At 29.6% G+C, this 23,884-nt stretch overlaps 2 protein-coding genes across 4 annotated transcripts in view; one reads left to right on the top strand and one right to left on the bottom strand.

The window, feature by feature from the left end:
* Positions 1-8,111, top strand: LOC145325443 (uncharacterized). 2 transcript variants are annotated; one of them, XM_080168424.1, is made up of 9 exons: positions 1-72; positions 550-609; positions 1,856-1,940; positions 2,663-2,760; positions 3,135-3,195; positions 4,378-4,421; positions 4,769-4,817; positions 5,248-5,307; positions 5,860-8,111. In XM_080168424.1, the coding sequence occupies exons 2-9, from the start codon at positions 601-603 to the stop codon at positions 5,910-5,912; spliced, it is 459 nt and encodes a 152-aa protein (XP_080024550.1). In that variant the 5' UTR covers positions 1-72; positions 550-600; the 3' UTR covers positions 5,913-8,111. The 2 variants fall into 2 exon arrangements, with proteins under 2 accessions (XP_080024550.1, XP_080024549.1); XM_080168423.1 differs by having other exon boundaries at positions 5,248-5,313; positions 5,860-8,106.
* A 7,869-nt stretch (positions 8,112-15,980) lies between these two features.
* Positions 15,981-23,884, bottom strand: part of LOC145325442 (uncharacterized) — a 30,484-nt gene continuing 22,580 nt past the window's right edge. The window contains exons 8-10 of one of the 2 annotated variants that reach the window (XM_080168421.1): positions 19,290-19,352; positions 17,815-17,883; positions 15,981-16,698 (exon numbers count right to left, since the gene is read on the bottom strand). In XM_080168421.1, coding sequence (XP_080024547.1) covers positions 16,663-16,698; positions 17,815-17,883; positions 19,290-19,352 — 168 coding nt within the window. In that variant the 3' untranslated portion in view covers positions 15,981-16,662. The remainder of the gene's footprint in view (positions 16,699-17,814; positions 17,884-19,289; positions 19,353-23,884) is intronic. The other variant, XM_080168422.1, reaches the window with a different exon arrangement.

Raw genomic sequence — 23,884 nt, 5'->3', positions numbered from 1 at the left:
AAAGAGAGTAATATAAACTCTACAGAGACACATAGAGAGAGGAAGAAATATACTTTTGACATGAATTAAGAGGTAAACTTTTATCATAGGCTTTTTTTAGCTTCATTCGATAACTTAACCTTAAAGTGATAACACTTATAAATAAAAAAAAGATTTGAAACCTTGTATCTTATTTAAAATTTTATACCACTTTACTATATTATTGAAACAAATTATATTTCAAAATAATTACTAAGATAAAGATTTTAAAAATTTAATTGTATGTATTGTTGTCTGATAATGTTAAGATATTAAAAAAGCTTCCCAAATAAGTACCACTGCAAATTTGCAAAAGGAGTGTTTTTAAGGACTTTTAGAAGCATCTGGAGGGCAAATGGATGCTTTACACCGTAATCATAGGGCTTCACAGAAACACTGAAAAATTGTCAGCGGCCTATGCTCCCTCTGTGGAGTGAAAAGGGCTTGTTACTGTTAGAAGCGCCTTAAAATGCAGTAAACATAATCCTTTCTGACAAAAATAATTTACCTAAGAAACATGTTTTTTTTCAGATCATACTGTTTTCTAAAAAGAACCCCCCTTCCACTCTCGTGTCACGGAGTATGCTTAAGGTAAATAATGTATATCTTTCAAGCTATATATATCTATTTAGGTATCTTATTGTATACCACAATAACAAGGATGATTACTTCCAGCAGTGGCGAAGTTTTTAAAGATTTAGCTTCACTGTGAAAATCTTAATATTCCGTCAATAAAAACTAAACAAAAATATAATTACAAAATGATAAAACGTAGCACGTTTTGCTTAATCTAAAATGGGGAATTATTCACGCAAATTATCAAAGAAAACTAAAGCTAAAGTCGGACGGACAGATATGCAGTCATTTATAGAGTAAAAAACTATTCAGTTAGAAATCTTTCTCAACCCAATTTAAAAGGAAAAAGTCTACTTCATCATTCCGAAATATATTTCAAGTAAAAAATACTCATTATCAATCGCATCTCTTAATGAAGTGAATTAAGCAAATTTAGCTTGGTCAATTTAGTTTATAGAGAACCTTTGCACCTTTTTTTATAAACTTTGAAGCGTTGCATAAAAATAACTTACCTAATGTTTTTTTTAAATAAATGAAACTTGATTTGAAATTAAAGTTTGCAAAATCAGCGATCTGTTTTAGTCTTATACAAATAAACAGTGCAATTAAACATTTTACGTATCCAAAGCAAAAATCAGCATAGCAATTAAAGGTATATTCAAGAAAAATAAATCATAATAGAAAAATTATTTACTTTTTAATAATAAACTTCTTTGCACATAAGAACAAGAAAATTACACGAAGAATTCGTTTGCTTTAATCAATGGACAAAAAATTAAAGATCCTATGTAAAACTCTAAAGATTTATTTTTGATGGAAAGCCATGCAATGCCGTTTTCCGTACTTTTTTTCCGTTGCAATAATAATATTATAATCAGATTTTTTTCTCCTCTTATAGTATTTTCTTAAGAAATAAATATTTTTGTAAAAATATTTTGGACACAAAATAATGGTTTTTTTGCAATTACAACACGAAAATTATATTTTTAAAAGATTTACGTTCCTAGTATATAAAATATTTTGTACATATATTATATGAAATCCTTAAGAATAAGATATTGTTTTTTTTCAAGAGATACTTTTAATTTTCTTATTTGCAGTAAACAAGAAATTCTGCTGATTTTGTCTCAATGTAACTTTTTTATATTCATCTACATTTTAAAAAATTAAAGAAAAAAAACTATAATCTTTTACCAAAGGCTTTTTTAGATTCGATAACTGTAGATGAATCAATTTTGAACATAATTATGTGAATTTTTAGTGGCAATTTAAACAGAAAAGTCTGGACTTGGGTGATGGCAAACCACCTTTGAAAAAACAAGCTAGCATTGTTGTTGATTCTGCAGGTAATATGACCTACCTATCTATCTATCTATTTTTTTATCTATCTATCTATCTTTTTATCTATCTATCTATCTATCTATCTATCTATCTATCTATCTATCTATCTAACTATCTATCTATCTATCTATCTATCTATCTATCTATCTATCTATCTATCTATATATCTATCTATCTATCTATCTATCTATCTATCTATCTATATATCTATCTATCTATCTATCTATCTATCTATCTATCTATCTATCTATCTATCTATCTATCTATCTATCTATCTATCTATCTATCTATCTATCTATCTATCTATCTATCTATCTATCTATCTATCTATCTATCTATCTATCTATCTATCTATCTATCTATCTATCTATCTATCTATCTATCTATCTATCTATCTATCTATCTATCTATCTATCTATCTATCTATCTATCTATCTATCTATCTATCTATCTATCTATCTATCTATCTATCTATCTATCTATCTATCTATCTATCTATCTATCTATCTATCTATATATAACTTTCTGATGATTGCAGAAGCATGAAACTCTGAGTGAAAGAAAAAAAAATTAAAGATAAAATGTTGTTTTGCTTTTAAGTATATGAATATATATATTGACATCTGAAGAGTGCAAACATGCACGAAACAATTTGTAATGTCTGAATAAATATGTAAAATTCATATTTTGTTTGTGAGTTAACCTCTTATATATATATATATTATAGAGCAGTTACTGTCAGACCTGTTGGAAGCCAAGGCAAAGCTGACAGAGGGACAAACCCCATCTCCTTCTAATGGAAATAGAAGCAAGAGCTTTGATCATGTAAGTTATTTTTTTCATATTGTCTCAAAAAAATCTGAATGAGTGTTAAATTTTTTTATATGTCTCTTTATTATTTCTTTTTATAAAGCATCCGAAAAATGCAAATACATTTTCCAAAAAAAATGTGCATAATCCCCCAGCCCCCCTAACCTTATTTTTGAAAAAAGATTTACAATGGGTCGAGAGATATAGTTTCTTTTCTTATGACAAAACCCTGCTACCAATTACCCAATATAGCTAAACCTAGAGTTGAAAACAAACACACGACCCCCTCACCCCATTCTTTATCATTCTTCTCAAAATAGAGGGTTGTGTGCTTTACAAGGCACTTTAAAGGAAACCGTCAAAAAAAATTTAAAATTCCTTTTTTTCAGGTTCAAGATAAATTAATAAGAAAATGTTCCCTTACTTCATCAGAAGCTTCCAAATATGCAAGTAAGAATAAAATATAGATAGCTAGTAAGATAGAAAATAGAAAGTGAAAAAGAAAAGGCAAAACAGACCAACAAACAAGCTGTTACTTTATTTTAAGGATTGTACCTTACAGCTTTTAGATTAAATTTCAAAATTAGTATTTTAAATAACAATTAAAATGTTATGTTTGCGTAGGAAGAGATATTAAAAGATAATCTTCAGCGAAACAAAGCTACTATTCAATTTAAAACTTCTTATGCATTTAAATGCTTATTCATATACACAAGACAGATTTTTTGGTTGTTTGACTAACAACATAGCCTAAAACCTACCAGGATATATAAAAAAATTACATTAGTACATACAAGTCAAGCTACTTTTGAGATCTTAATTATGACATGGTTAATTAAACATCCAATTACTTTTGCACAAAGCTTTTAAAAATGAATCAACTTTTTGTTAAAATAAATTAAATCCCTGTTTAATGATGGTCTAAAATGAGAGAAAAAACGAGTAAAACTGTATAATACGATTTTACAAAACAAAACAAAAACTCTATTTGCAAATCTTAAAAAGTGATTTAATATTTAATGAATATAATTCTGAATAGCTTAATGAATTATTATTATTTCTTTCAAAACTAATGAACTATGGCAAAAAAGACAAAGATTTATTGTTCTCTTGATGACATAGGTTTCAAAACATCAAATGATTAGATAAACAAGGATGAACATATGAACAAGTAGCGAAGCTCATTATAAAACAGATTTTTCTAGTTCAGACTATTTGTAAGTTGTATTTTGTTTTAGTATTCCAAACTTCCATGTATGTTCGATGAAGGCTGAGAAACTTACTGTACATTAGCATTATTTTAAAGAAATATACATCTTCAACCCACCTTCAAAAACGTATCCCATAACAAAAAAAATCTTCACAAATTATAATTTCAATAAAAAAAAGCTTGTTTGTGTATGAAATTCGACGTACGAAATTAGCTATAAGATATACCTGTCGTTTAGATGAAAAAAATGAAGAAAAAAAAATTAATCTTTTTTGAAGATTAAATGAATAGTCCCCATTCAATTTTATTTTGATAATAGTTATTTTTTATATGAATGCTACTATAAAAAAATTCATTTTCTAAAGTCTTGATGTATCAAAATAAATATAGAATTAAAATTGATTTTTTTTTCTTTTCTTCAGATAAAACCCGTTTAGATGCCTATCTAACACCTCGACTAAACAAGGAAATCATCAAAATCTTAAAAGACAATGTATTTCTTAATGTTCGTATAAAACAAACAAACTTCTAAAAAAAAACATTCTTTTATGTTAGGTTTGGTTAAATTAAATTTATATTAAAGGGATCATACCAATGAAAATCAATTTTAATTATTTTTGATTTGTAGTCTACGATTATACCATAAAAAAAAAACAAATTTCTACTTTCTTAATTCCCTTCTATTGTGCAATCTAATAAGATTGTGAATTTTAAACTGTTAATTTTGGTATTTAAGCTGTATAAAGAATTGCACTGTAAGTAAATAAGCGAAAACAATTTAAAAACAAGATTTTGATGATTTGATTTAAACAGAGGCGATCATCCAGACATACATACAGATATGAAGAATCAAAACGCGAAGGTATTGTCAATAAATATTCATAAAATTATTTTTTCTTAAGTTGGTTTTGTTTAATTCAGAGGAATGTCTTTCAAGTTTTTGTCTATAATCAGTTCATATTCAGCTTTGCAATCAAATTTGTTTAATTATGTGCTTTAAAAAAGTAAAGCTTTTCGATAATTAGGGCCAGTCAATCCGTAATGAATAATCTTAACGTTAATTCAGACATTTTATAATTATCGGTATTATCCTCTTATGAATATTTTTTTTTTTTTTGGAGATGCGACCTCCATATTGGACAAGCGCCCCATTCGCACTACCATTTTGATTTTGAGAATTTTTATGATTTTGAATTCAAATGTTGTTAATTTTCGTTTGGCTCACTCCGTTCATGTTTAGCTTCACTTTTTGGGATTATGTCATCAATATTTTCATATCTTTTTTTCTTTAGATCAAAAGAAACGTTCCTTTGACAGTACTTCCAGATGGAAATTTGATTTGAGGAAGCTTGGTAAAGGTAATTTTTTATTATTTCAATGGGTCAATCAATTATTGTCAAACCATTTAAACCCAGGGATCTAAAGTTTCAAGACAATGGATAAAAATTGTTATAAATCCCTAATTATGATAAATAATTTTCCCTTTTTGTAGTTTTTTTTTTTATAAAAATCATAGCGCTTTTTCACAGAGTGCCTGTAATGCACTGAAACCCATTCTTCCATTTTTTAAATATATAATATCTATTATTTCAATATTTAACAACGCTATTAAATGCTCTTTTAAGTCAAAGTAACAATAGTAAATTTTTTTTATCAAGTTTAATAATTTTGATAATTTAATAAAAAACAAATACATCTTTAAAGTTCAACATAACAACTTCTTTAAAAAGACTATGACGTCATACAATACAAATGACCAATGTTAGGCCAATACACAGACCAACTCACCAATGCCAGGCCATTATACATTTTAATTGACCAATGGTAGGCCAGTATGACGTCACTTTTTATAGGCACCATTAAGAGCTTCACATGAAAGTTAAAATTAATCTTGTTTATTTTAGTACCTGGAGGCATGCTGCCTGGTGGAATCCGAAGAAACTCAATGAAAAATTAATATTTACATCTGTTTTATTTACATCTTTTAATTTCTCAAAGTTCCAATTTAAATTCCTTTGATAAATAAATATATCCGGTATTTTTTTCTTTGTGTTATCGTTTAATAATTTGTATAGGAAATTTCTTAACATTTTTGAGCAAAATTATTCAAGGAAGAACACATTAATTTTTTTTAATGCAAAAGTTAAAAAGTAGATTTCAAAAAATTTTTAATTTTATTTTGTTTGATAATTTAACACTACTTAATTTACATTAAACTTTTGAATATTATTTAATAAAAATAGAATATTATTTGTAAAGATACTACGTATCTATAAGTTAAAAGATGCCACCTGTATATTCTTTTATCTATATTACAATAGAGAAAGAAAATATTTTTCTTTCAAATGGAATTTACCAATGAAAAAATAATAACAAATTATGCTTTTGTGATTTGTACTATACATTAAAACGAAGCTTTTCCACATATTTGATATAACAAACGTCCGTCAAGATAATTATTTGATAATCGATTTAGTAAAAATCTTCAAATAAATTTTTTTTCTATTTTCTGACAATAAAAAAACTTACATTCTATAATAAATTAGTTTTATCCTTCAATAAATAAACATTAGAGAAATCTATTAAATTAATATTAAAAACATGAGCAAACCCGTTAAAATATTTATAACTATTTAAGTATATTTTTCGCTATTTAGAATGTTATTATACTTGTTATTGATATTATAATTTATTTAATGTTTATTTTGTTCATAAAAAAAAACACTTCAAATATCTATTTTTTCAGTGGATTGTGGAATTTTTTATTGTTTTAATGAAAACCTAGCATAATAAAAACTTATTCTCAACTAAATTTAGATATTTTTAAAGACGAAAAAAGTCCTTCAAAATCAGCATGTTACGTCATAAAAACGAGGGATTGTCCATCTCTTTTTTAGGGGTTTTCTTTCCCACTCCTCCTCTCCTCATCCCTCATTTTTATGACGTCATTGATTGACTTTCTTCGTCTTCATATTTTTTTTATCTTGTAATACGAATTTAGTCTGAAGCAAACAAACACTAGCAAGATTGTAAAAGTAAGGGGCGAAGCTGATTGGTTTGGATAACAAGTAATTTATTATTAATTAAAATCTTAATGAGAAAAAGACATATTTTTAATTTCTATTTTTAAAAGAAAGGTAATTTTTTTGTTAATTATTGTTGAAACAAAGTTGATCAGTCCTTAATTAAGAAAAATACATTAAAGAGATATCGGGGAGACATTGGACTGTAAATTATATGGGTACCCAAAGTTTGTAGGCAGCTGACTCAAAATTCTTGTATTTGATATTTAGTTTATTATAACTTGGGGTGTGCATGATAAATTTATGTTCCATTGTCCTATCGTATCCTTCAAAATAGTAGTACATATATTCTTTACTAAATGTGACAATTTCGATAAACTGAAATTGAACCACTAATAATTAGTTATCATAAGGAATTGGGGATATTTTTTATAAACACTTGTCAGTTTTGGGGATTCGCCAAATTCAGCTAAATGTCATATATATTTCTTAGCTGGGTGCTTTAATTTATTTATTAAAAAGTAATAATGTAAGCAATTATTTAATGTTATGAAAACAAGGATGACAACATCCATAAAAGCGAAGCACTGAAACTGTAGGACAAACGGACATTAACACTTGTATAATGTCAGAACTGAATAATCAGAATATAAATGCATAAGAGTCGATGCAAAATCGTAAGTAAATTTGTTGAAAAACTGCTTAATACAGAATAATGTTTATGGACATACTTACATTTTTAGGACTTAATTGTAGAGTTTCTTCGCTTATAATATTGTACTTTGATGTCCCAGGAATCAGTATACAAAAAATCAGATCGATCGGATAATTAGATCATATAAAAATTTGTAGTTAAAAAAGTAAAAAAATCAACATGTTTAAAATGGACGTACGGACATTTTGGTAATGATTATAGAGTTGCTACGCTTTCTAAATCGTACCTAACTACTACAGGAATCACCATGCAAAGTTTGAAATCGATAGGACAATTCTAACATGCCTAAATTAACGAAAAAAGCTATCCGTTACGGACGGACGTACGGACGTACGGACGGACCGACCCTAATTATAGAAAAGCTTCGCTTTTAAAAAGTTAAAATGTAAAATACACTGGATGTAAATTGTTATTTTCTAAAAGTATAAGATACTTTTTATTTAATTGTACAATACATAAATTTGTAAAAATAAATCAATATTAATATGGAAATGTTTTTTTAAAAGCGAAGACTTTCTATTAATAAGTTCGGTCCGTCCGCTCTTTTGGTTACGTTAGACATGTTAAAATTTTCTATCGATTTCAAACTTTGCATCATAATTCCTTAAACAGTTAGGTACAATTTAAGAAGCGTACCAACTCTATAATCGTTACAAGAAAGTTCATACGTCAATTTAAAACATGTTGCTTATCAAACATTTAAACAAAATTTGCTGTATATGGGACTTAATTAAACAATTTATCTGATTTTTGAAATACTGATAACATGGATGTTTTCATCCTTGTTAAATATTATTTTTGCAAACCTACTCTAAATGTGGAGTCGGTTGTACTGCCTGTGGGACAATAGGTTAGTTTGTAATTTTGAATTTAGTTATTCAGTTCGGTATCAGATGTCAATGGTTTTATTATTACATAGATCTCACCATATTATCATGTATCCTAATAAAGTTAAATTGGTAGCTGGCTAAAACAACGATAGCCCTCGTCAAACTCCTTTACTTCAACCGTTCTCCTCCTACTGGATAAACAAACTGACCAATAAGTGATGTCAATGTTAGCAAGCTTAATGTATGATAATTTTTCCCCTGTTTAATATTGCCATTAACATGTATGCTATTGTGGATATTATCTTTTTATCCACATTTTAAAATGAAGAATAATTCATGTAAAGCTAAGCTTGTAAACATCTTATTCTACTTTATTTGAGTATTTTATTTATTTATTTCTTACAGACCCTCATGAGAATATATTAAGTATGAATAGCTAATAAACTAAATTTAAGGATGAGATAATCCATGATAGAGAATTATAAATGAATCATTGTATCAACAATTTTGAAAACAATTTTATTTTTCCTTTAAAAATACAATGAAATCTGACTTTCTATCAAGTTAAATTGGATTAAAACGCACGTGACAAAATTTGACGTAAATGTTTTTTCTTCTCCAATGAGTAGGGATTTATAAAAAGGATCTGAAGATTTCTATAATAGTGACACGAAAGCCACAAATTTAGAAAAGCGTCGAAAACCTAATGATAAAGGTTTCGTGATAAAATATGTAGTTTAGTGATATTTTGTAAGTTTTAATAAATGGTACTACGTCAAACCCTAGATACGTCAAACAGTAGATGCGACAAACGCTAGACAGACAAACAGTAGACATACAAACCCTAGACACGACACACACTAGATACGACAAACACTAGAATGCGACAAACGCTAGAATATGACAAACACTAGATTTTTTCTAAAGGCGACAAACAATAGATATGACAAACGCTAGAATTAATCCTATTATGTAAAGTAATACGCTTTTTTGTCTGTAGCAATGGATCTCACTAACCGCTAAACCGATATGGTTCTCCTTTACAGTGAATCTTCATATGTTCCAGGAAAGCTTTTTAATTAATTTTGTGGTGGGTATCCTCCCCCACCCCCCCCAAAATTTTTTTTTTCTTTTTAGAACTTTAAAAGAAAATGAAGTAAGCTTTTTTGTCTGTAGCAAAGGATCTCACTATCCGCTGAACTGATATAGTTCTTCTTTAAAGTCAAGCTTCATATAGGTCCAGAAGGTTTCAAACTAATTTTTCGGAATTTAAATTATATTGCCTCTTACTGACTAAAATTATAAGGTGATCATTATTTATTAGTGCCTGTGGTAGGGGTTTGTGAGGGGTTGACAACACCTCCATTGAAATTTGAATTAGTATTACCTGCCTTCCCCTATTTTCCCCCAAAATGACCCCAGATGAATCGCTGCACTGATTCAAAGACAAGGACAATAATATAATTTGTAATACGATGCGAGAAATAACTATTAAATTACTAAAATTCTTTGTCTTTTTAATTTATATTAGACTTAATTTAATAAACCTTAACTGTATTGCAAAATCACCATTTCATTGCTATATCACATTTTCCGTAGGGAAGGGACAATGATAGCAAAGCGAGAAGGGACAATGAGCTGTTTAGTACACTAGTCCCCAAAGTTTCAAAAGAACGTTTTCTTAATCGTTGGCTAAACAACTTTTGTTACTTTGATGAATTATGATTAGTTGGTTTAATAAGTTGAGTGTTCAAACGTTTCGACCACTTATTTTTTGCTATAGGGGATGTACATATAATTTTAAGGCAATTATCTTATCCCATTAGATCCCTGCATTAATAGAAATATAAATTTAGTATTAATGAACATAAAATTTATAAATATTTTATAAGTTTAAATTCTAGCGTATGTCGCTTCTAGTGTTTGTCGCACTTTTCAAATTCTACTGTTTGTCGCGAAATACAAAATTCTACTGTTTGTCGTAGTCTAGTGTTTGACGTATCTATCGTTTGTCTGTCTAGCGTTTGACGCATCTACTGTTTGTCTGTCTAGCGTTTGTCGCATCTACTGTTTGACGTATCTAGTGTTTGACGTAGTACCTTAATAAATATCTTAACTAGAACTAAATAGACCTATTTAAAAATATCCAGCAATAAAGCTTATATTTAGAAGAAAAAAGGATTATGGTAAGAAAACGAAGTAGCGGGTTTCGTCGTATTTTCACAGTAGCTTTTCATAGGTTATTTTAGGTAAATGTTAATGATTGCTTGTTATTAGACCCGCAGGGTTAGAGCCCCCTGCAGGGGCTAGAAATAGAAGAAATGCTACCATGAAAATACGACGAAACCCGCTACTTCGTTTTCTTGTTGATGTTAGATTAATATCATAAATATTCTAGATACTACTATAGCAGAAGGCTGCAGCTGCAGGCCTGCTGTATAAAATTGATGCCACTTGGCAGTATTGGCTTCTGTATCAAAGCTAAACAGGTGCTTTCCAGCAGTGCCTATAGATCTCTTCAATACTACCCAATACCCAATATAACCTAATCTTACCTATCCAAATATAAAAAAAAACGCTCTCGGTATTTTCTAAATATTTCAAAGCTAGGAGAGGGGTTCAGTGCTCGACAGGGCAATATGTGGGAAAGTGCCGCTAAAAGGCTTTCCACCTGATTGTTTCTAAGAGATGTCAAATCAGCTGTAAAAAAAACAAGTTTCAGTAATTGATTAATTGGCATTTAAATCCTCATAAATAATATATTAAAGGATGAACTTTTCATTACTTGACAATCTATAAATAATAAATTACTTTAATTAAACATTAATATACCCTTTAACGAGATGTGTGAATTAAAACTCAAAGTCAATACGTGTTCTTCAAAGCTTTGACTTGCTTAATCTTTAAAACCTGTAAATTTGCTAAATTGTTTTTTTTTTTGAATGATGCTCCTCACGCTTTACTTTATACTAATACGGTAATATGTTTGGATATCTATAATACAAAGTAGCTTGATGTCTGTCCGTCCGTCCCTTAAGATCTCGATAACCACTGAACCGATCGGATTCTACTCTTCAGTGTATATACCTATTGGTCCTGTGGTGATTTTAAGCTATTTTCTTGGGTGGTGGGACACCCCCAACCCCACCAAAAATGAAATCCCCCCCCCCCAAAAAAAAAAAAAAACATTGTTTTCTTGGGAACTACTTCACATAAATTGGCAGCACCAGAATTTTTTTTGATTTCCTCATGTTACTATATAATTTGAACCCTATTCTGGCAGAGGAGAGGGAGGAAGGGGGAGTTTTTATAGATTACCTTTGAGAATTTCGGCCTTACCTTTTTAGAATTCAAAATCCAGTTGTATCCAAATAATTTTTAAGGGTGCCTGAATATATTAAATTACATTCTTTCTTTATACCTATGAAACACAAAGTCTTTTGATCTAATAACGGCCGGTCACAGAGCTATACCTACCATTATAAAAACCTGGTACCAGAAGCATTCTTCTGACTTTGAATGGTCATAAAATCAACATTTTTGGATGAATCTTAACTAAACTTACTGTTCATGTTTATTTCATATATATCTACCAGTATCTCTATATACTTTTCCCACGTTTTTACAACACGCACTGTTTATCCGCCGATGCTGGTAATAAACCGCGGTATTTTAAGTTACAATAAGAAGTATAAAAGAAATATTTTTACGGCGCCACGGTTGTGAATTTAATTTCGACCATCACTATTTTCAATTTCAAACAACTTTGTTTTAAAGTTTATTTGATATCTCTACAGGTATCTGCGATAGAGAATTTCCGGAGCCCCCTCCCCACAGAACTGGGTAAAGATTATTTTTTTTGTTTCTTTCTTAGTATTAAATGCTTTTTTTCCAAGAGAGATATTTTAAGAATCTAAAAATATCCAGCTTCTTTGTGCATATATTTTTAATTTGATGTTATATATATAGATAGAGAAGATTTATTACTATAAATTTTCCAGACTTCTTGCGAGGATGATAAAGATTTCATTAAAAGGTTAAATTTACAGGGTATTGCAACTAAATTGTCCGGTTCTAAACTTCAAAATTCATGAAATAATAACAAATTGACGTATATCTTTTTTTACTCTTATCTTACGATAGTATAGGATGATATTTTTTCATTCCCTACCTATTCGAATACAGAGCCCCTTCATGCTAGGGGCAAGGCCGCTAGTATTTGTAAAGCAGTAAGGTTTTTGTTTAATCGATCCAATATCTCGTTTTCCACTGTTGTGATCAGGTCATCCATTTTATGAAAGCTTTACATCGGTTTTAGAATGGTTTTTGAAAATTTAAAAACAAAATTTTGGTGGTTTTAGTATATATTACTGGGTCTGACCCTTCGGGCCTCTAATTCTAAAGCCTCAGTGGCTAGTTTATTATCTATAACATCTTTTAATTGGTGTAAAATTTAAAAAACACCCTTTTTAGGAAGGTGCAGGTGTAATTAGGTGTAATACATAGGTTCAATATTCTCATTATCAGGTTTTGAATTTAAAAAATGACAATTTAGTCGCCACACTTACTATATATTTTTAGAACATAATTTTCCTGCTTATTGATACTATTATTAAAAATGTTAGGTATTGGAAAATATAACAATAGTTTTATCCTTATTAATCTATTTTTAGCTAAATAAATACAATGTTAATTATAAGTTGAAAGCATGACCGACAGACAGAGAAGGCTGCATACTAGATGAGCCTTGGTAAGGGGATTGTTTAGACCAACATTGAGCTGTCTATCTGAGATAGTTGCCGAGTAAATAACATTTTACCAACGACATAGAGGACATAGTGGTTTATAGAGTAGTTTCGCTATTAACAAATAAGTACGAAAAAAACATTCATTTCTATTTATTTATTTTCATATAATCTCTTAAACTTTTATATTAAAATTGTAATGGATTTTTCTTGAAAAATCTAAACATTACATTACAAGAGTTTTTTGCTAAGAATAAAGATAAAGAGATTCATTTTCTGAATTTTTTTTTTTTATTTCGCAGCTCTTCTATAACTGGAGTTTGTTCGTCTTTACAACGACTGAGAATGTTACAAAAAATGACATTAACTTATTTAAATACAGGCTTAATGTAAAATAATCAATCTACTTAATCAAAACTGTTGTCATTCTATCGAAATTCAATTTCAGGAATTCAAGTTGTAATGGTGTAATTGTTTAACAGGGGGTGCATTTAGTAGTTTATGAAGTTACCTTCAAATGTTGAGCTTACTATCATTATCAAAATTATATTTGCTTATTATAGTTGCACTACTTTTAAGTGTGTTTTAATTATGAGTATGACAATTTATAATATCAAAAAAACAAACTTCTGTTTTATTATATAATTATACATAGATGAATATGTTCATAAATAGGTAATTAAAAAAAAATATTTATCATGGCTCTAAAATGTATTCATTTCCACAGAAAACAAACTGGTTTTTGGCCGTGAAGAAAAAATACGTTTTGTATGATTTTTTAAGAAATCACCAAAAAATATAAAAATATGATTTAGTACTTAACTAAATGTCTATAAAAAAACATACAAATTAAAACAAGCTTCAAATGAGCAATGTAAAATAATATCTCTATAATAAATCTTTGGATCTACTGCAGTTCACGGTAAAATATTGCTGGTAACGAATATTGCCAAAAATCTATTAATTGTAAAGGCTGCTAGCTGCCAAACGGCTGAACGTACAGATCATGCCCGCACACTGTTTTAATCGGCATAAGAAGGCCTACAAATAATCTGGAATAGCCATAAATCAATAATCCATAATTATCTCGCAGTGCAGAGAAATGCGTGAAAAAGGCCTATTTTACGCGTTTTTTCTTCAGTGTAGCTTTCCCTGTGCATCATTGGATCTTGGCTATTCCAGATTATTTGTAGGCCTTCTTATACCGCTTAAAACGGTGTGCGGGTATAATCGATATGTTCAGCCGTTTAGCAGCTAGTAGCAGGGGCGTCCAAGCTTTTTTTTGGGGGGGGGGGTAAAAAATTTTAGGGGGGGGGGGTAATTCGTGTTTGGGGGGGGTAAAATGGCGCGCGAAGCGCGCCGAAATTTTTTTTTACCCCCCCCAAATTTTTTACCCGGGGGTAAAATTTGATTGGGGGGGGTAATTACCCCCCCTAAATTCTGTTGGGGGGGGTAAATACTCCCCCCAAATCTGTTGGGGGGGGTAATTACCCCCCCCAAACTAATTTACCCCGGGGGTAAAATTTTTGGGGGGGGTAATTTAATTATGTAAAAAAAGCACCTACCTATTCTATTAAGTTAATAAGTACTATCCTATAACATAAAGTAGTAAGTAAGGTTTATTTGACTATAGCTTCAGATTTCATTACTTTTAATACTGAGTTCTCCTTTTTAGGAAAGCTTCACATAGATCCCATGATGGTTCCACACTATTATAGGTCAATCCTTTGAGTGGTTTTAGGCTATTTTTCTCCTCCCTTTTTACCCTTTAGAAAACACGAGTTCTTAGATGCTAAGGGCGCCACTACTATTCAAATATATAGTAGTATCTCATTCTTTAGAACATAAAAATACAATAATTAACTCACTAACCAATGAACCAATATGATTATACTTTAAAGTGAAGCGTCTTATAGGTCCTGGTAAGTTTTATAACTAGTTTTGAGACACCCTGACATCCTCCCAAAAGAAATCGCCTATAGAAATTCTTTTTCATTATTTAATGAAATATTTAATTTAGTTAGGTATCTATTTTATGGAATCTTCAGTGCTTTACAATTACATCATAGATCCCCGGGATGGTTTAGGGGGGGGCGGGCGGGGATTACTCCCTCCCCCCATTCAATTTGGGGGGGGTAAATACCCCCCCCCAAAAATTTTTTTTAAAGAACATTTATTTTGGGGGGGGTAATTACCCCCCCCAAAATGGTTTGGGGGGGGTAAATACCCCCCCAAAAATCGTTGGGGGTGCCTACGGCACCCCCAAGGTAGGGGTAATTTTTTTTTGGGGGGGGTATTGTTCAAAAAATTTTGGGGGTGCCTACGGCACCCCCAAAATCGTTTGGGGGTGCCAAATGGCCCATTACCCCCCCCCTTGGACGCCTATGGCTAGTAGCCTTTAAAATTAATAGATTTTTGGCAATATTCGTTACCAGCAATATTTTACCGTAAACTGCAGTAGATCCAAATCTTTTAATCAAGGATATTGCAATTGTGGAAAATTTGTCCAAATTATTAAACAATTTATAAACTTTATTAAAAGAATTAGCTCATTTAATATTTTTAATTAATAAGTTGTTTGCTTAAAATTTCTAATGTATCACGAAATGGCAAATATTTAAAATCTTATCTTGGCAAATATAAAGATGTCATATTGTTCAATTTAATAATAACAACTTTCATTTTCAATAATATAAATGAAAAACAACCTTTATGAAGCAAATATTTTAATATCAATAGGTTTTATTACAATAAAATTCAAAGGTAAAGTTTCTTAAACCTAAAAATAGAACATTACAGCAACAAATAAATTTTAATTTTCAAAATTGGTTAAAAGGCGCGTTAAGACTATTTTCACAACTTACTGCGAACAATCCGCAGCTAAGCTGCATAAATCAGGAGATACTTAACAGCTGTGACCTAGGGCCGCAGAAAACTTTAGTTTCTTTCTCAATATTTTTCGTTTTTCATCAATTTTAGCAAAAAGTTCTTAAAATAAAGGACTGCTGGGCCCTTAAAATAGCATAAAAATCAAATCAAATATTCAGCTGTTGTTTTCTGTATTTTGATTTAAGAAAATTAATCTCTGTTTGTTTCTTAATTTATCGATATCTACTATATTTTGTATTAGGTCAAAAAGTGTATTATTCTAAACCATTAGATATGCATAGAAAGCTATGCAAAAATAAATCAAATTAATATCTTTGAAAAAAATATAAGAGCTTGAATTGACATAATTGTAATTAGGAAAACAAATTTCCAAATTTTGCATCGTGATGAGAAAAATATACCTGCCCATTTTTCTACAGTTAATCTATGCATATTACAATTTTAAATATTATTAATATTTTCAAATTTACATATAATAATAAAAAAGGAATAATATGTTAATAATTTACATTATGGAGCAGGGAAGACTTCGGTATTTCTCCTGAAAAAAAAAATAATAGTTAATTTTAGTATCTCCTCGCAACCGATTAATACCCGCTTGTTTGGAACCGGTTCTTAGCCATATTTAAACAGCTGAAATCCGGTTTCAATCATATATGAACTCTATAGAATGATTACTTTTAGCTCTAGTCAGAAAAATATCAAAATATCCAATTTAAACTATCTATTTCTGCTGCTTCAATTAGGCTTCTTTTTTGCAGTGATCTTAAGGGATAAGACAATTGCCGATAAATTGATGCTTATTCCAAATACGATATGATTCACAAAAATTACATTTTGGGCACTCAACTTAATGAACTAACCAATCTATATTAAAAAAAAGTTGTTAGGCCAACGAATAAGAAAACACTACTATAAAAAATTGGGAATAGTGTAATAAACAGTCCAATGTCCCCTCCAACCCTGACTTTTTTGTCATGTTAAAAAGAACATAAATTCTTAAGTTATTTTTCCAAAAATCATCGAAAACTAATTAAAGCTTATTAAAGTTTTCAAAATTTGTTTACCAATTCAACAAATTTCTAAAATATAAAATCTTGAAATTTAATTAGATATCAAAAAGAGCAATTATGTGCAAAATTAACTTCAAAGTTTAAAACTTATCATCTATGGAGAATATGAAAAGCTTAGTGATATCTTTAAATATACGTTTACGGTTTAAGTGTCAAATGAAGCAGACGGATTTACGGACATTTTCAAATAACAGAGTGGCTGCGCTAATAAAACTTGAGCAAATTAACCAATTTAACTGCAAATTATTTTAGTATAAAAGTACTGTGTTAAAATCTTTAAATTATATATTGAATAAAATATAGTTATATAATAGTTCTTTTTTTGTTGAATGTGCATTTGTAAAATCATTTTTTATATCTAATATTGAAATGAATGAAAGATAAAAAAAAAGTTTCTCGGAGACAAAGATTTTTGCTTTGTACGGGGTATATACAGGTTCAAAATTGTAAATAGGTGTCATTACTTGCAGATTTTTTTGATTAAAGCATATGCTTTTAAATGAAATTGACAAAACACACAACTTTCTATCAAAAACTCGTTTTTTTTTTATTTAAATGGCAGCAACCTAACAAAAAATGAATACCTGAATTATATCGCCCAGTATTTCCTGGGCTGTTGGATCACATAATTTGTTCACTTCTTTGGAAAATCCCTGAAAATAAACCTGTATTGGTAATGGTCAGTATATATTAGATTTTCTTCCTATAAAAATATGTCATTCATGTTTTTTTATGATCGTTTATGGTACTGATCTATTAGATATGAAAGCGATTCGTAACTGTACTACAAAAAATGTACTAATTAAGGGAGCCATACAGGGTTAGGGTCCCCATCAGGGGTTAGACATTCACAATCAAAATCGTTTTGTTTTTTAAGGAAATGAAAGAACAAACAAAAACCACCCAAAACATTTTGAATTACAAACTTTTGGGATATTTTGCTCTAGACTAAAAACCTTACATTTTTTACTAAAGAATAAACAAAAAATTTTCTTTCATAAAATTACACAAAAGATTCTCTTAAATAAAATTTATTGTTATATAGATAGAATTATCAAACTACTATGAAACAAGGATGACAACGTCAATTAAAGTGTCTAGTTTCACATACAGGCGCTTTGAACATAAAAAAATAGATCTTTATTTAGAAATATGCAATTAAATGCAGGGTCATCGAAGTGCATTTTCAATATCCGTCCGGCTGCCATATATTTGATTATCCGGCCGGATATCCGGTAATACAGTCTTATATATTATACAACAAAAATCCCTGTTAACAAACAGTCACAAGCATTATTTCTTAAATTCTTGGTACAATATATCAATAAGTAATTTTATTAGACTATTTGCTTTGAAGTAGGTTAATTTTTAAGCTTTAACCTGTTTTAAATACACAATAGTGATCTCTAGATTCTACAGTATAGAAATTATGTGTAGATAACGTTGGTGCGTACAGACTAACAGACAGCCTCTTTTTTATGAAATAAATACGCTACTTACAGAAGAAAAATTTCTAAAGATTTTTTTCTCTCTTCTCTTTGTACTTATTTCAAAAATTCAATACCATGAATGAAGAGTTATTCATAAAAAGATATTTGACATATTTCTAAAAATTGAAAGTAGCGCACCCGTAACAACCTCAATTATTGTATTTAAAAAGTCAAGTGGATATGTCACTTGGTTTCCTTTGAATTAGTAATTAAACCAAATATAGGAGGGGGAGGATATTTATTAGTCAATATTTATTAATATTTTTAATATAATGAAGCTTTATTTCTTGTATTTTTTCTGTCTGGTAATCGGTAAGACCATATGAATTAATTATCTTAATATATACCCTGGAACCAAATAGGTGTGCTACAAACCCCAACCCTTCTGTTAACCATTTGAAATTATTTTTTTGCCTCATCGAGGAGATCAAAACCTGCAGCCTACTAACTCTACGGGGTTGCAAAAAAAACATTGTTCACTATACTTAGCCTAAATTTTTTTCTCAAAAATATGCTCATTTGTGTTACTTTTTCAGTTGGAGGGAAAGCTACATTAAAGATATTTTTACCTCGACTGTTGGGGCTCTTTTTCTCCATCCCAAAACTTCATTGCATTGTAGTTCATACTCCAACTAAAACAAAATTTATATTATGAGATCTCTGAAACGGTTAAAAACCTAGAAATGAGGAGACATGAATTTATTTCCGACATCCTAAAACTTAATTATATTTTAATTGAAACTAAAATAGGATATTTATCATTTTAGGTAATGTATATCCAATAATTAAAAGCAGTAAGGTTTATTTTTCTGAAGCTGAACGTCTAAAATTTGCTCGACTCCTAGTGGCTAGTTGCGAAATTCATAAAGGTTGTTGGAAAACCATAGACAAATGGACAGATAGCATTTTCTCCATCAAAAAAAGAATATTTGACAATAAAACCACAAGAAAACAATAATAAAGTTTAAATCAATATTTAAAAGAACTGCAAAAGCAGCATTAAATTCAATATTTACTATTCTAAAATTCGATTCAATATTTATAATACATTTTGCTCTTATTTAAGCGTATTTTCTTTTAAATGATTTCCCTATTGGATGTGAAAAACGGGATTTTCAAAGGAATAATTTAAAGGGAAAAAATATAACTTTATTTTGCTGTACAGACTTGCAAACCCAGGACTTGCAGGACGGCAGGGAATCAATTTTTGTTGTTCTTTTGACCCCCTAATTAGATTAAAGACAGCTAAGACAAACCTTTCAGAAGGAAATTCAACCTTACTTTTATAAAAGACATTTGCAAGAATTCGTTATCTATCTTTAAAGGGCAATTAGAACGTACTTAAATGCTATTTGATTAAGATTATCACAATATGAATATATATATCGAAAAAACACATCCCAGAAGTGGTGATTTTGTCTAAGTAAAGCATTAAAGGAACCATGCAAGAAATATACCGCTTTAAAGTGTTCACGAAGCTGGGAAAAAGTTGATATATGTCACTGATTAATGTTTTTTAAGAGTACTATTTTGAGAATTAAGTCTTAATTACTTCGCATTTTAAAATAAATCAAACTTTAAAAAAACGAATTTATTCCCTTGAAAACATTGATGTATTTTGTGTTTTATTATACATATCTTAAAACCTATCAAAATCGACAAATAACAATCTTTTTGTTAAGGTTTACTTGCAAATTTAGAGTAGAATAAATTCTTTTGTTACATACATATCAAACTAACCAAAAAGGTTTATAATTTCTTTTTACGGGGAGATTAAACGATTTTTACGGATAATCAAAAAGATATTACCAAATATGGATATAAGGTCAGCTGATTTTTAGTTGTCAATTGTAACATAGCATCCTCATCCTATCTCAATAATTACTACTTGCTAAAAAAGCTTCAAACTTCCATAAAAAATTAAAATTTTAAAAATTAAAATTTTTAATGTATAATGTATAAATCGTTTTGGAGGGTGGTGGTATTCTCCTCCAAAATAGTTATAAACATTTCAAGAACTTATGACGAGCTACCCTGTAAAGGAGAACCATACTGGTTCAGCTGTTAGCAAGATCCTTTAGAACAGACAAACATACAGACATCCTGTTACATTATTTTAACAATTTATATTTAGGATGTGTGTATTACTTAAATATAATTTATTAACTTAAACAGAAAGAGGGCTACTTATAGTAGATATTCAAAATAAGCTTTAAAACACAAAATAATTTATAAGTTTTAGGTCATGGAAAGGAAACAAGTTTGCAGGTTTTGTTGTATTTGTATCCTTTCCATGAACCAAAGTTTTTATTATAAGCGTTTTCTAAGATAGGCATTTGTTGAGTATAACCCCTCTCTCTCTCTCTCTCTCTCTCTCTCTCTCTCTCTCTCTCTCTCTCTCTCTCTCTCTCTCTCTCTCTCTCTCTCTCTCTCGCTCTCTCTCTCTCTCTCTCTCCCTCTCTCTCTGTTTTTCTTTCTCACACATTCAGATTTTTACCTGGGGGCTAAGTTGTTAAATATATATTATTTAATGTATAAAAAGAAACCAAATATAAATTTATATTTTTCTATAAAAGGGCAGAAAAATAGCTTAAAACCAACAAACGACTTTTTTAATAAAAATAAAATAGCCTAAACCCTTTCCCAAAAACTATAAGAAGCTTCACTGTAAAAGTGAACCATATTGTTTCAGCGGTCCCTTCTCTACAGATAAAAAAAGCTTACAACTTTATAAATTAGGATATTGTTAAATCTTTTCATTTAAAACTACCCTTCTGTACAACCCTTCTGTACGTAATTGTATGCAGGGAGGAAATGGATATTTGGCTTTTTATTACATTAGTTCCCAAAGTTAATGAAATTTTGTTAGTTGGCTAATTAACTTTGGCGACTTTCATAGAATTTTAATTGGTTGGTTTATTACTTTGAGTGTCCAAATGTTTAAACCACCAAATATTGTTTACAAAATGGGTAATTTTGTGTATATTTTCATTGAAAATATCCAATAATTTATCGGCCATTGTCTTATGCCTCTAATTCCCTGGTTATTTATGTAGCAAGTGGGTTCGTGGGTGGGGCGTTAAGTGTGTGTGTGTGTTATACTACGATAGTGTGTGTGTGCGGGTGTGTGGCAAGATAGGTAAGGTATGTGTGTGTGTGTGCGCGTGTGTGTGTGTGTGTGTGTGACAAATTACAATAACTTTTCATTGGAACAAAAAAAATAATGTTTGTTTTTATGGAAAAACTTTAATAAAATGATTGAATTTTTTGCTGAAGTATATAGCAAATATAATACATTTTTACTTTTTAAACAATTTAATTCTTAAATATCATTCTTTCTATAGATTTAAACACTTTTTCTATTGTCTTTATACCAGCTCAAGCATACCGAAATTCGGTTAATAATTTTGTAAAATAAACCAAACTTTTTCATTACATTTTAAAGAAAGTTCGAAGACAAATATTATTAGAGATGTATTATAAAAATATTTCCTAAGTATTGTTTTTTTTGTTTTTATCTGTGAGCAAAGAAATAGCTTATTATTTCATAATTTAATTCTTGCACAGATTTTAACATTATTTTCATGTGGAAATACTCTTTGCATTTTAAACTGATTTTTTTCTAACTTAGTTGAACTTTTAAGGCATTATACTTTGAAAATTACTTAAAAAATACGAAAAGGTAAACGAAAATGCATTTTGAAAAATTAAATTCGCGATCACTTTAACTGCTGAAAGACTGCCACGAGTAGACCCAATACCCAAAATTTGAAGCCTACAGCTTCAAAAACAAAAAATTATTAACATTTCAAAATCATATTTTAAGTACACTGAAAAGTTTTTCATTGCTAATAATAGAATTTTTATTAATAAAATACGTCGCCTAGAATAGTTATTTCTCGTATCGTATCATAAACGGCTTTCCGCGGATATAGAATGTACAATTATAAGATTAAAACTAGTTTTAATCTTATGATTGTACATTTCTATATTCGTAGAAAACTAGATATAATACGATGCTAGACATAGTTTTTTCGTATTCATGGGAACCGGTTCCTATCCACTGGATTCAAATGAATACGAGAATAGTTATTTCTCGTATCGTATTATAAACGGCTTTCCGCGGATATAGAATGTACAATTATAAGATTAAAACTAGTTTTTTTTAACCACGAGGTGCCGGAGGCACCGGCTAAAAAAACTAGTTTTAATCTTATGATTGTACATTTCTATATTCGTAGAAAACTGGATATAATTCGATGCTAGACATAGTTTTTTCGTATTCATGAGAACCGGTTCCTATCCACCGGATTCAATGTATCGTATTATAAACGGCTTTCCGCGGATATAGAATGTACAATTATAAGATTAAAACTAGTTTTTTTAGCCCCGAGGTGCCGGAGGCACCGTCTAAAAAAACTGGTTTTAATCTTATGATTGTACATTTCTATATTCGTAGAAAACTGGATATAATACGATGCTAGACATAGTTTTTTCGTATTCATGAGAACCGGTTCCTATCCACCGGATTCAAATGAATACGAGAAAGAAAATTATAAGCTTATTTTTGACAGAAACTTAGGATACCAGTAACTGATAACATTTTTACAATAAAAACACTCTTCTTTATAGTCAAAATCCTTACACAAAATTCAGTTTAATTTGCGTTGTATTGAGAGTACTGTAGCGTGAGAATGCCAGCCTCTAGGATTTCTAGCCAATCAGAAGCATGAGTCTACGCTAAGTCCGCTGAACAACCTGTCACAGCTGAGCATCTGTATTACTTACATTAGTTTAATTTTTTCCCGCTATGATTTTACGCTTTCAAACGCAATTTAAACCGAATTTTTTAAAGACATTTTGACTATAAAAAGGGGTGTTTTTATTGTAAAAATGTTATCAGTTACTAGCAGTCTAAGTTTCTGACAAAGATAAGCTTTTAATTTTGCTTCCAGACGACGTAATTTAATATTAAAATTTTCTTTTAGTACAATGAAAATATTTCAAAAATTTCATTGTACTAAATGAATCATTTTGAAATGTCTGTAACTTTTTTGTTATTGAAGCTGGAGGCTTCAAATTTTGGGTATTAGGTCTACTCATGGCAGGCTTTAAGCAGTTAAAGCGAGGTATTTCTTGCAGGATTCCTTTAATAAAGGCTAAA

This window comes from Acartia tonsa, chromosome 8 (assembly GCF_053477335.1).
Source record: "Acartia tonsa isolate MP-2025a chromosome 8, ASM5347733v1, whole genome shotgun sequence".
NCBI lineage: Eukaryota > Metazoa > Arthropoda > Copepoda > Calanoida > Acartiidae > Acartia > Acartia tonsa.
Note: the sequence above shows the minus strand (reverse complement) of the source record. Positions and strands in the feature narration are given on the sequence as shown.

Excerpts from the sequence above, each read along its gene's own strand:
- LOC145325443 (XM_080168423.1), top strand. Across the intron at positions 3,196-4,377 it reads AGAAGCTTCCAAATATGCAA|ATAAAACCCGTTTAGATGCC; the intron begins GTAAGAATAAAA and ends TCTTTTCTTCAG. Across the intron at positions 4,818-5,247 it reads TGAAGAATCAAAACGCGAAG|ATCAAAAGAAACGTTCCTTT; the intron begins GTATTGTCAATA and ends TTTTTTCTTTAG.